Source organism: Cygnus atratus, chromosome 7 (genome assembly GCF_013377495.2).
Source record: "Cygnus atratus isolate AKBS03 ecotype Queensland, Australia chromosome 7, CAtr_DNAZoo_HiC_assembly, whole genome shotgun sequence".
NCBI lineage: Eukaryota > Metazoa > Chordata > Aves > Anseriformes > Anatidae > Cygnus > Cygnus atratus.
Genome location: NC_066368.1, coordinates 28,495,946 through 28,508,280, shown reverse-complemented (window position 1 = coordinate 28,508,280; position 12,335 = coordinate 28,495,946). Strand labels below are relative to the sequence as shown.

Sequence of the window (12,335 nt, the reverse complement as noted above, 5' to 3'; positions counted from 1 at the left end):
CTTCCATCAATCTTTGTGCTGTAAGATAGGTACCGAGGCCTGATGGTACGAGCACAGACAACAGTAACAGGCAAACACTGGTAAAGCATGGCATATGCTAAATACTGAAATACACCAAGAGACATAAAAGATAAAATGAATGCCATTAAAAACGATGGTAATTAAACAATGGCAGTGGATTTAATTAGCACTGCTTTGAAAAATATATCATAATTTAGTTTACCGAAGACAGTTTTATAATTTTCAGTAAAACATCAGGGATTCTTCCACATTTTTGAAGGGCCTGCAGTTTCAGCAGGAAAGACACAACTGTGGATTTCTGCTGTTCCAAGTGATTTAACTCCATAAGAGCTCATATGGACTATGCGATCGCTTTTGACACCAAGCAGCTGGTATCAAAATTGAAAAATTTAGATAAACAAAAATACATTTATTCCATTGCCCAGTGATGAACTTTATCATCAAAAACAGGACAACACAAATTTTGTAAAAAAAAAAAAAAAAAATGCATAAAACAGGAGGTCAACACAATTTAGAGTTTGTCATTGAAACGTCTGCTGAGCCATAAGAGTGTCACTGTGCTGAGGCCCAGCCATGTACCAGGACACACACGTCGACAAAGAGGGGATCACATTTACTGTAAACAGATGAACAATGCTTAAGATCTCCCAGCAGCACAATGCAGAAAACTCAGTGCAGCCATATAATTTCTAAGGAAATACCACCCCTCTAAGATACTCTGTGCTAGATAGAGACGCTGCTATATCCATGCAAGTTGCTCTAAGTTTACTTCCATGTATGCATAGGGTTCCTTGCTCTATTCCTACACTGTCTGTGTATAAGGTGACCTTTTTTTTTTTTTGGATGCATTCCTTTCTGACAAAGTGCACTCAAACAGATTTTTTGGACATATTTACAGCCAGCAAAAGCACAAAACCTGCAGCCAATAATTTTGGCAGAGAAACAGGCTAGTAAAAGCTAATGGCTGAACAAATGAATCTTACACACAGCACACATCTGTTGATCTCATTTTGTCGATCTGCTGAGGTGTTGAATTTTCCAGGCAGGCAAAGAAATCTTCCTGTGCAAGCTGCAATATGAGCAGTTCAGGAGATGGTACATCATCCTTGACACCAAATCGCAGGATTGATCCTGCGTTTGGTCAGGTCGCAGCATTCCCTACCTGGGCTGAGGGAGATTAAACATGCATTGCTACAGGGTGTGGCGCTGTCAGATGCAAATGCATGTATGAAAATACTGACAGTTCTGCTGGCAAGAATCCCGCTGGTTGCATAACTGAATATCCAGGCTGTGTAATGCCAGAGTTCAGCAAACGGAAGAATTTACGCTTCCTCCCAGATGAATTTATCCAGACAGAAGAGATTCAGCAAGCTGCTATGCAATGGACAGCCTGAATCATCCTGCCTTTGGCTCATGTAAATTATTCCACAGAGAAAAGTCGCTTGGATTTGGTCTGAGTTACTGCATCCATGGTAACGCACTTAGACACAGCAATTTTAACTTTGCTCTAGTCTGGTTATGAGGCACAGTATGGCCTGGGCTCAGCCATCTCTGTTGAATAGGTCACCTAAAGCACTAAATGCAAACAAGAGGGAATGTCTTGACTTCTCAGGCAATTATTAGAAAATCCTCTCAAACACCCAACATGTCATGCTGGCAGCCAGGTTCAGCCAAGAATAGTTTCAAGTCTTCCTCATTTGACTCTCTTTAGACTTCCAAGTCTCCCAGTGATCTTGGGAAGAAGTGACCATGGGATCTTCTGATTCCACCTAAGAGGCCGACAGCTGCCCCTTCTCTTTTATATACTTTTGTGATAAAATTAATTCCCTTTACTCTGAGACTGCTGCTGCTGTAATGAACTCCAGACAATTACAAGGTTTATAAAAGAAGAGAAACCAAATATGCAGATAGGCAATGGCTCACTACTTCTTCAAAGTTGTCCGGTGCCCCAAAACACAGCCTTAACAACTATCAGCTTCCAGATGGTCTTTCAGGATATTGGTTTTGAGTCATCATGATCTTTGTTCCTATGACTTCCATGGCTGGAACACAGAATTTTTTTTCCTCACTTTCTCCTGTCACAGCACAGATTATCTGGAAGGCCGGTGATGTAAATGACGGATGTAGAGGCAGGGGTATTCTCCTTTGCCCAGATGTACTCCTCCTGCTTGAGCCAAAGCACCATAAAGCTTACCACATCCCTTTGGCACATGTTTGGGCTGGGCTGAAGAAAATTCCAGAGGACAGATGCATCTTTTTGCCAGGACTTTAAGGCTTGCAAAAGCCACAGCATTTTTTTTTCTCATGAAGGTAATTCTTTAACTGTTGTTTGTTTTCAGGGAATTCATGGTTTTACTAATGTCTCAAGACAGCCCAGAACTAGAGCTGATGTTGTTCCCACTATTACCTTCATCATTCCTGCTCTGTTCCTGGATATGAGAAATTTGAAGTTTGTCTAGAGCATTAAGATTAAAATAACATTTAGAATTAGACTGTCAGCCAGGCTTCCAGCCTGGCTTCATGTTGCGTGACAAATTTGGATCAGAGCTGAACTGCAATAATTGCACAATCATTGCTGGATGAAAACTGGAATTACAAAAATATGAAGACTATAAACACAACGAAAACAGCCTGAACTTTACTGCTCAGCATTAACACTAGGAAGTTTTCATATCTGTTGCTTTTTGGCTGAAGAGCCACCACTGCAAGGGATTCTCCAAAAAAGCACAGAGGTCCATAACCACTCATACAGAATATTAAGTTCGCTCCTGTATGTGATGTGGCGTCACTGTAACTTCTCCATGTACAGATAAGTCATTCTTAATTTTCAAGAGTTATTTTGTAATACAAAGCAGGTTAACAGTACACATTATGAACAAACAACATTCTATGGAGTTATTCATTGCAATGCTTGCTTTTAAGTCTTGTCACTTATGAAATGCAAGCTAGCTGCTAAATCAATGCTTTGATGGTAATCACAAAAATGACCAGAACCATTAAACAATACAATATGTTCTCAGACAGGAGGGCCTTCCTTTCCTCTGTTACATCTATCATATCAAGAAGATTTAATGAAGGCTTAGGAGAAGTAACTGTCGAAACAACTTTACATTCTCAGCTTCAAAATATCATTTTTTTTAGCTGGCTGTTCTAAGCTTATTGGAGGTTTAAAGCATTTCATTTGAAAGTAGCAATCTATTATTAAAAGTTTAATTGCTAGAGAATCCAATTTATGCCATTCTCAGAATGCTAATAAAACTGTGTGCAAAAGCTGTAGTAAAACTGGATAATTTGCACTACACTGGAACTTATAGATTAATACAACTAAGACTTAAAATGCTAGAGTCCCACCCTGTGGACCCTTTTCCCCATGACAGCATCCTCTGAGATCAATAAACCCCTGTGCAGAAATACTTGCCGCTGCTGAAAGGTACCTCTGTGTAAAGGGCAGCAGAAAACCTGTTTCATTAAAATCTACCTTAAGCTCCTCCAGGACATAACATTTCCACTTCACAATCCTTTAACTCGTAAGTAAAGACTTTTTGGTGAATTTTTATCCAGCTTCCTAGCAGACGTCTGGCTTCTATGATCTAGAAACTCTTGAGTAATTCTCTCAAGTCTATCAAACACCGAGGAACTCACAAAATAAAGCCTACAGCACCCTGTCACCTCCAGCATTAGCTTTTAGAAATAATTTCCCACGCTATAGTCAGGTCAAAAGATTCTGCTTTTGCTGTATTAGTCACTGCACAAATGTTTGGAAGATACATAAACTGGTTAGTGCATAATAGCTCAATCTTCACAAGGCCAATTTTTTCCCAAGGGTGGAAAAACAAGAACAGCAGTTGGAGTCCAGTCTACTTGGACAGAATGGGCAGACATAATCCATGGTCTATACAGTGCAGACAAAGGTTGTTTAACGTAAAATATATTGTTCTCAGCTTATCAAAGCACTCTAAAAATGCATGTAACATTAAGCTCATGAATACTCCTAATGACTTGAATGAACAGTCTTACATTCAAAAACGTAACTGGTCCCTTGTAGACTTTTGGTTTGGGAACACACCATCCTGTCTCTTGCAGGATCAAAACCACAATGTGGTAAACCCACGATTTCTTTCTTTCAGCTCTCCTCTTCTCCTTTTTCAATGAGTAGTGACAGCTGCTGCAAGCATGGCTGAGGGCTACAGATTGACATTCCTTATAAATAAGGAGCACAAATACTTGGTGCCAGAGAGGCAGCACATACCTGATCCTTTGCTGGTACCAGCAGCTCTTCAATCATCATGCTGTCTCGGGCATAAGAGCTTCTGTTCAGCGTGTAGGACCTATCCGAACTGAAGGAGCGGAGGCTGTTGTATTTACCATTTATCATAGAAAGTGCAGGTGACAATGAGATGAACAAAAAATAAAAATAAAAAATTAATACATGCAACTTCCAGGGATAGCATAAGATGGCAAAATATACATAATATATGAAATAAATACGAGGGAAAAATGGAATAAGTAGTATTTGACTCTATTTCAATATCTCCTTCCCTATAAATATACATAAGCAAAATCACAACAGATGTTTACTGCTTTGGCAGCAATGCTGTGGCTTTAGAATAAATCCACAAAAGTGTATTCGAGTATTTAGGTGAACTTTGATAAATGCCTTCATGTCCTAATCCTGCAAGGAGACCCAGGAGGGCAGGTCCTAGGGGACCTGTGGGTAGGTTACAGTGACTGCCAATACGGCTCTGATTGCTGCATCAGGTTAAACCACGAGCAAGTTTTATGTGGTGGTGTTCTCTCTTTGTGGCTGAACCACTCCTGACTTTGTTGTAAACACCCTAGTTACTCACTTGGGAAAAAAAAGGGATAGGAATTTTGAAAAAAAAATGAAGAAAGAAAATAGATTTGCTTCTTAATGATTAAATACAAATGCCAGTGCTTTGGGGATTATTTTGTGCATGTTAGACTATTCAAAAAATAACAATGATCACTCTGAATGTGCTGCAATTAAATCAACGTAGGAGTGTGTTACACTTAACCCTGGAAGATACACAATGGTATGTGCTAAAAACATGCTGCAGGCCTAGACATGCTTGCTACGTGACAAAAAATAAAGTAGTAAAAAATGTGAATTAATAAGAAGCAACATCCAACAACATATTAACACTTTTGAACTAGCAACACTGTTCAGACTCAAAACTCTACAACTTGTTTCATGCACTTTGTAGTTGTTAGTATAACTTTTCTAGTCCATTAGCACACGTTTCTCCTTGTGCTGGAAGCAGAATTGGGATCTTTATTACATACTGTAGACATATGTTAAGCAAACTCTTACATGACAAAGGGTATAAAGAAATCAAGTTACATTTGTTAGAACATAGGGATAATCTCTAACACTGAGCAATCTACCCCCACCCTCCACTCAAAAATAAAAGCATGTCACTTTCTAATGCTGAATAAAATGAAGATGAGCAATGGCAGCAGCGGAAGGATGTAACACGATGCCATGCCTTCTTACCTGACTTTTGGACTAAAGCAATTTACAGTGGAAAAGAAACAGGAGAAATAGAAAGCAAAGAATCAGACAGGAAAAGCAAGATGTTATGGCTGGATGGCTTATATATTTAATGTGTTTATTTCTTAATGTTACACTCAGAATCAGTAGTAAGATACATTCCCAGAAAACTTTTTGCTAAGTAAAAAACACTGTATTTGTCTCCTCTGAGCATAACATATGTGTAATGTAAAAAATGAGTTACGCAGCAACAAATAGTAATGGCGCTGCTAAAATCAGAAGCATGGGAATATTAGATTTCTCTCAAAGAAACAAATAATATGAAGTTGAACCCTCAAATCTACGTAACAGTGAAATTCTGCTCTCCCACTTGCAGAATGAGAATTTAGGCCAGTGCAGGAAGAGCAGTGTGATGTGGGGAAGGTGTCCTGTAAACCAGAGTGCCCAGCTCTGTACACAGACTTCACACTCTCCACCATCGCTGCAGTACTTCAGAACTGACCCCATCAGTTAGGGCTGTGTGTTATGACCTTGTTCATGCCAACTCGTGTTTAAAAGCAGCACGCCAACTTTGCTAATTAACTTTACAGAGACGTAAGATTCTCACTTCAGATCTTTTCTGCTGATTTTCTAGCTATAAGACTATTTAAAAGCATTTTGGCATTCCTTGCCAATGTATTATTGCATAAATACTTATTAGCTTACCTAAAAATTGTAAGTGAAGCAAAACATGGCTGGGCTATTATAAGGAGCAAATGTGCACTGCATGCTTGCATTTCTAATGCAACCATAACAAACAAGATTGAAGAGCAGACATCTAAACTTTACCTTATGGGAGTTGCCATTCACTGTTAGACAATGAACTCACTTTTTGAAACAGATCTTTAAACTATAGTGTAGGAAAAAGTCCTCAGGGCTCCAGCTTACGAGGTTTAATTATTAGCTTTAGTACAATCCAACTGTCAGTAAACACATTGCAAATCCACAACTATGGAGGTAATCTCTACTCATACAGTTTTATTTGTTTTGAGCAATGCACAGTGCAGGCTTTAGCAAGACTCAAAGAAGAAATCTAAAATGTTGATCTAGAAACACGAGTTTAAATCAACAGTAGTCAGACGTTATATTAAGTCTACAATATGTTATTGGGTTCACAGAAACTCTGGCTTGTTTGCTGCAACCTGCAGAGTATTTCCTGTCAAATGAAACCCTACTACAAATTTAGGGTATGCCTATTTTTTTTATTTTATTTTTTTATTATTTTTAATTTTGGGAGCAATTTCTTTAATATAGATTATCTCTGTTTACTCACTCACTGTCACCTTTAAAGAAATAAAAGCAGTAAAATAGCAAAATGATTTCATTCAGTTTTTCTGGCATTTACATTCCTTAGCTAAATGAATTTATTAAAGAATACTCAGACACGAGTATCAAATTGACAGTTGGTAGTGAAAAGAAACCTGGCTGTTCTTGATCAATTTCTAGACCAGTTGCAAACTCACAGGAAAGACACACCTTGGAGACTGATCAGAACATCAGCAGATACCAGAAAAAATGAAGTTACTTTTCTGTATCATTGCCATAAGAAGCCGACATGAATAAAGATTATGAAATAAAACAGCAATGAACATATGCATTAAATGCGCAGTATTATCATAACACAGAAATACACCCCCTCTACTTCATTTCAAAATAGACTCCAATTTTGTGTGAAAGAGCACTCTTGATTTGCAAGAACTTGTAACTGTGGTAACACACAAACACAAGAAACATCAAATGCAATACCTGGCGGAGCGGGCTCCCAGGCTAAAGCCCATGTATCCTTCAGCGGGCAAAGAATCGTCTCCCAACTCTTTTAGATCCTGGGGTCCAAGATATTTATCCGTATCACCTGTCATTGCATCCTCACCTGCCAGAAGAAAAGCCAAGCTGAAATCAGAAGCTACATGTATCGTAAATGTTTGTGTGCTTAGTAATTCACAACGCCCTTCTCTGCTTGCCAACAAGTAATCAATCCCGTCAACCCCACTTTCCCTAAGGCTCTTTCCATGCAGACCGTCAATTACGCACCCTCTGAGCAGGCCTGAGAAAATAATTTTATTGGGGGCAAATGTAAAAGGCAAGTCTGCACACTGACATAAAGCCAATAAAGCTATACAAGGGATGACTTCTGCCCAATCATTTAAGTGAGCTAAAAGGTTCTTCTGTACTTTGAACCATTACACTCACTCTTGCTTTCCTTACCAAGAAGCCTGAGCTGACGAATTACGTTGGGTCTCTCTGTATGTTAAAAGAAACGAGCTCTGAGGCACAGCCTGCTTGTCCATCAGTACTGAAAAGTGCAGGAAGCTTTAACAGACGCTGAGTAATACAAGAGGCCTGCCCTCCACCTTTGATATTTCTCAATAACTTTTGCAAGTTTCAATGCAAGAGGGTTTTGGTTTTTGTTTTTCCCAAATGCAGTGCTCTACACGCCCTGGCTGATTTTATCCAGGTAAGACAAGCACTTATCAAGGCTCTGGACTTTACAGCCAGCTGGGGGGCAAGCGGCTAGGGCATGGCTCCTGCATATCACCCGCAGGGAGCAGAACAAAGCCGTGCCCCAGACAAGCGCTCCTTGTTCGGCAGCATCTGGCAGCCAAAATTCACCAAAGTGACACTGTTCGCAGAGCTCAGACCGTCAGACATGTTTGATACACAGACATCAGCTGAGAAGTAGAAGATCACCATGTTAGAGAAAAGGATAGGAAAGTTAAGTCTTGGGGGAGGAGGGCAGATGTCGCAAAGGGTTAACGGAGCAGTTCGCGCTGGCTAGGAGCATTTGCATACCATTACATCATGCAAAACCTACATTCCTGCATTGACAGAGCAAGTCCAAAATATGCCTTATGCGGATTAAGGAGTTTTTTTTCCCTGTTCCCTCTCCATTGCAGAGCAGAGAGCTCCCTGTAAGCTCATTACTTGCCTACGCTCTCCTCCTTTGTTGTGAATATCCTTTAGGCGTGTAAGAGTTGCACAACAGAGAAGTTTAACAGCGGACTCGCAAAGGTAAGCGACTCTGTACGCCCGGCTCCGGTTCCAGCTTTCATTCAAGGAGTTTCGGCTGGTTTCCATTCACTTAACTCAGGAAACCACAGGCGAGCTCTGGTTTTAAACTAACAATCAATTCTAAAAATACCCGTTCGGCTACTGCTCTGCAAACGGCAAACAAACAATTTCTCCTCCAACCCAGCAACAACGATTATTTTAAGTAACACTTTAAAAGCTAAAATAGTTTATAATATACCATAAAGCATTGGAAGAAAAAAACAAAAACAAAAAAACCAACATATAAACAGAAACATTACATATGAAGTTAAACTTTAAAAAGTCTTACTGTTTTGGAAAGCCATTTTCACCAGCCTGGTGAAGACTTTTCCCCTGATGTTTCCAAGAATTTCTATTAGTCCTATCAGTCCTTAAAGCCGTGATTTAGAGTTAATCTCCAAACCAGCACAAGCAAACTAATCCCTGTGGGTCATATTCGCTTCCCACACAACAACTGAGATCTTCTTAACATCTTGATCTCTTCGCGTGTATTTTAGGCCATGTGCATCTTTGTCCTCGCAACTCGGATCAAGGTTCTTTTCAAATATGAAACAAAATGAAAAGTAATGACTACGGTTTAAAAAAAAAAAAAAAAAAAACCTTTTTAATCACTCTGCAGACATCCCTTTAAAGCTCCTGCTGATTGGATTACAGCCTCCCTTGGCAAGCCTCTCGCCTGGTGACATAGGCGCAGGCTCTCGGGTTATTTGTATGTAAATCGGGGTGCTGTGAGGGTGCAGCTCCGCCGTAACCCGAGAGCGGGGCTGGGCCGGGAGCGGGGCTGCGGGAGGGCGCCGCGCTCACGCCGCCCCTCAGCGCCCGGCCCCGGCCCCTCAGCGCCCGGCCCGGCCGGGCCCGGCCCCAGGCCCCAGGCCCCGGCGGAGGAGGTGGGGAGGCCGAGAGCGGCTCCAAGCCGAGCCGGGAAGCTCCTGCCCTCGCCGCAGGTGAGGCGAGCGCTGTGGCGCTGGCAGCCGGTGAGGTTTTTGCTTCGGAGTGGCGCCGGTTCGCGGTGAGGTGGGACCGGTGACACGGCTCCTCCGCCGGCTGCGGGGTGTTAGCCCGCGCTGCTGCCAAGCTGCTGGAGCGCGCTGGAGAGGTGCTCCCTTCAAAGGGAGAGCTGCACCTGGGAGTGGTGATTTCAAAGAATTCCCCGCGTTGCTTTGTGATCGTGGGAGGCTCCGGCAAAACGGGCGGTGCACATTGCAGCAGCCCCACGCTGCTTCATCCTCTGCCTCCCAGGTCAGGAGCGCTGCCCTCAGCATGCTGCGGTCTCACAGACGTCCCACCAAAACGCGAAGACAAAATGCCTCTTGGACACAAAGTACACAGAAATGCCCCAAAAGCGAGGCCCCAATGAAAAATAAAAAGAAAATTGCATCACTTTTTTTTTTTTTTTTTTTGCAATTGCCATCCTTCTGTTTTCCTTCACCGTACATTAGGTGTTGCAGAAAGATGTTCTTGTACACCATGGGCAAGCACCACTTGGCAGCTATTGGAAATCACGAAGTCCATGGAAAAATAGCAGCAGCAGGTCACAGCAAAGGTCTGTCTGGTCAAGAATATCCCTTCTCTCACAGCAGCCCCACTTCACAGAAGAATACAAGAACATGAAACAGTGTAAAGTCCTCCAGGACATTTTCTAGCTGGCAGTGATTTGAACACATTCTCTGAACCCAGGAGAAGTTAGTATAGCCATAAAAGGCTATTTTTTTTTCCTTTTTTAGTTCTTTCAGTTACACTCTGAACTCGCATCAGCTTCTTGCATTCCCCACAGCAAGGAAGTGCGCAAGGAGTCCCAGGACTCCAGCTGTAACCAGCTGTGGCACGGAGAGCAACGCTTCTCACCTGCATCTTGCTGGTCTCACTGGTGCATCCTGTTCTTGGACTTCTGGGGAGGCAGCAAGCAGCCCATTATCTGCTCACTTTGCCACCCACTATTTCATATGTTCTAGCCTATCCCTCATTTAGATTTTCTTCTGCGATAGACAATCCTATTCTGTTTACTCTTTTCTTCCCTAGCAGCTTTTCCCTATCTCTGATCACCTTTGTCACCTTTTCCCACACTTTCCCCATTTTTCTGATCCTGTCTCATACAGCTGGGAACTGCAAAGCCACAGGGTAGGTGCTCTTTTTAGAGGCCAGTGAGAAATACAGGCTCTCTGGCAGCAGGAGTGAAGGGATCGTGTGGCTTGGGAAAAGTCCCAAACAAAATTTAATCATAGCCTGGGATCCAAATGGACATTTGACACTGGCTTTGCTAAAGAACTCTGGAGCTTTCGCCACTCCCTCCTCACAGCCTGTCAGGAGCTGCCTGATGGCAGAAGAGGTACAGCCACAGGGCAGAGCAGGATGCTTCTAGCTGTAGCCAAGGTTATGGTTTCACACAAGGATGAAGAAAAGCCAGTATCAAACCACTGAAACTTTTATTAATCTGTAAAAGTTTATGGAGACAGTCTCAGAAAACCAAGCATAAAAATATAATAAATCCATCCCTCCTAAAATCAGTAACAGACTTTAATGCATGAGGACGTCCGGACCTGTCTGAAAGGAGCTCATTTTTGGTATCCCAGCACCTATTCAGGGATCAGGCAGTATGTCCTCATGTCCTCCTAGGACATCTGCCTAACCTGCCAGAGACTGATTAGCATGACACTTACCCCTACCAAGAGAGAGGAATATCCATTAAATGGGTTTAAAGCACTGTCCTTATTTACACCAAAATAAAGTTATCTACTAAAGACCAAATTAAAAAAAAAAAAAAAGAGCTCATTGTATTTCAATGACCATCTAAATTCTCAGCATCTGAACTACTGCTGGCTTTTGCTGTGTTTTTTTGTTTGTTTCTTCTTTACTGCTCACATAGTTTCACCCCTCTTTGTATCAGCTTTCTTTGCTTCCTTCGCCTCTGGGACAGGGGACTGCTGTGACAGAGCTCACTGCCACTCTGTGGCAGTCACAGCAGGGCTCCAACTTCCACCACCAAATCTCTTGCACCCTCTTAGAGGGATGCTCTGAGGCTGAGCATCCAACTCTAGAGGAGGAGGCTCCCTCGGGGCCTCCCACAGAAGGCTCTCACTGTGCTGATGCCCCCCTGGCTCCCCACCAGCCACAGGGTGTGCTGCTGGCAGCTGCACAGCGGGTGGGGTGCAAGCTCCATCTGGAGATGGTGAGAGGAAAGACCTGGTTCTGGCAGCCTCAGACTTCACATTTGTAAGATCTGAAATCTCTTCAGAGAAAAAAGCAGAGCACTTATTCAGCGTGCAGCGGAAAAAGAAGTGTTCTATATTCATATACAAACTTTCTGCTATCTAAGAAGATGAGCTTTCATTTCTTCCCACACAATCGTGTTGCAATCTTTCACAAAAAAAAAGACCATTTCTTTTTTGTGGTGTACCAGTTTCCCAGCACCTAACCTCATTTAGGTGTAATTACCAGAATAGTCTAGGAAAAGGAAGGAAGATGTCCCCTCTAATCTAGTCTGACTCCTAACTAAATTGTCCTCTGCAGGGAAGAGAGAGAATTTCTGTGTAAATACTTATTTAGCAGACATAGTAAGAAACAAACAGAAGGAAATAGTTTCCTGACACCTGTCTCCAAGCTCTGAGAATACCTTCCAAGCCTTCAATTCCTCTTACAAGAGAAACCTTGAGGTTTGTGGCATATTGAGAAATCACTGAACAAGTTTCTCATTTAACAATTTAGCTGATGAATGCTC

At 42.0% G+C, this 12,335-nt stretch overlaps 1 protein-coding gene across 3 annotated transcripts in view; it reads right to left on the bottom strand.

Annotated features, from left to right (window-relative positions):
• ANK3 (ankyrin 3) overlaps positions 1-12,335 on the bottom strand; it is a 144,056-nt gene that overhangs the window by 65,916 nt on the left and 65,805 nt on the right. Inside the window, exons 1-3 of one of the 3 annotated variants that reach the window (XM_035538064.2) lie at positions 8,910-9,383; positions 7,319-7,442; positions 4,271-4,373 (exon numbers count right to left, since the gene is read on the bottom strand). In XM_035538064.2, the coding sequence (XP_035393957.1) occupies positions 4,271-4,373; positions 7,319-7,442; positions 8,910-8,925 (243 nt within the window). In that variant the 5' untranslated portion in view covers positions 8,926-9,383. Of the gene's footprint in view, positions 1-4,270; positions 4,374-7,318; positions 7,443-8,909; positions 9,384-12,335 lie in introns of those variants that run through there. The other 2 variants (XM_035538074.2, XM_050711894.1) reach the window with 2 other exon arrangements.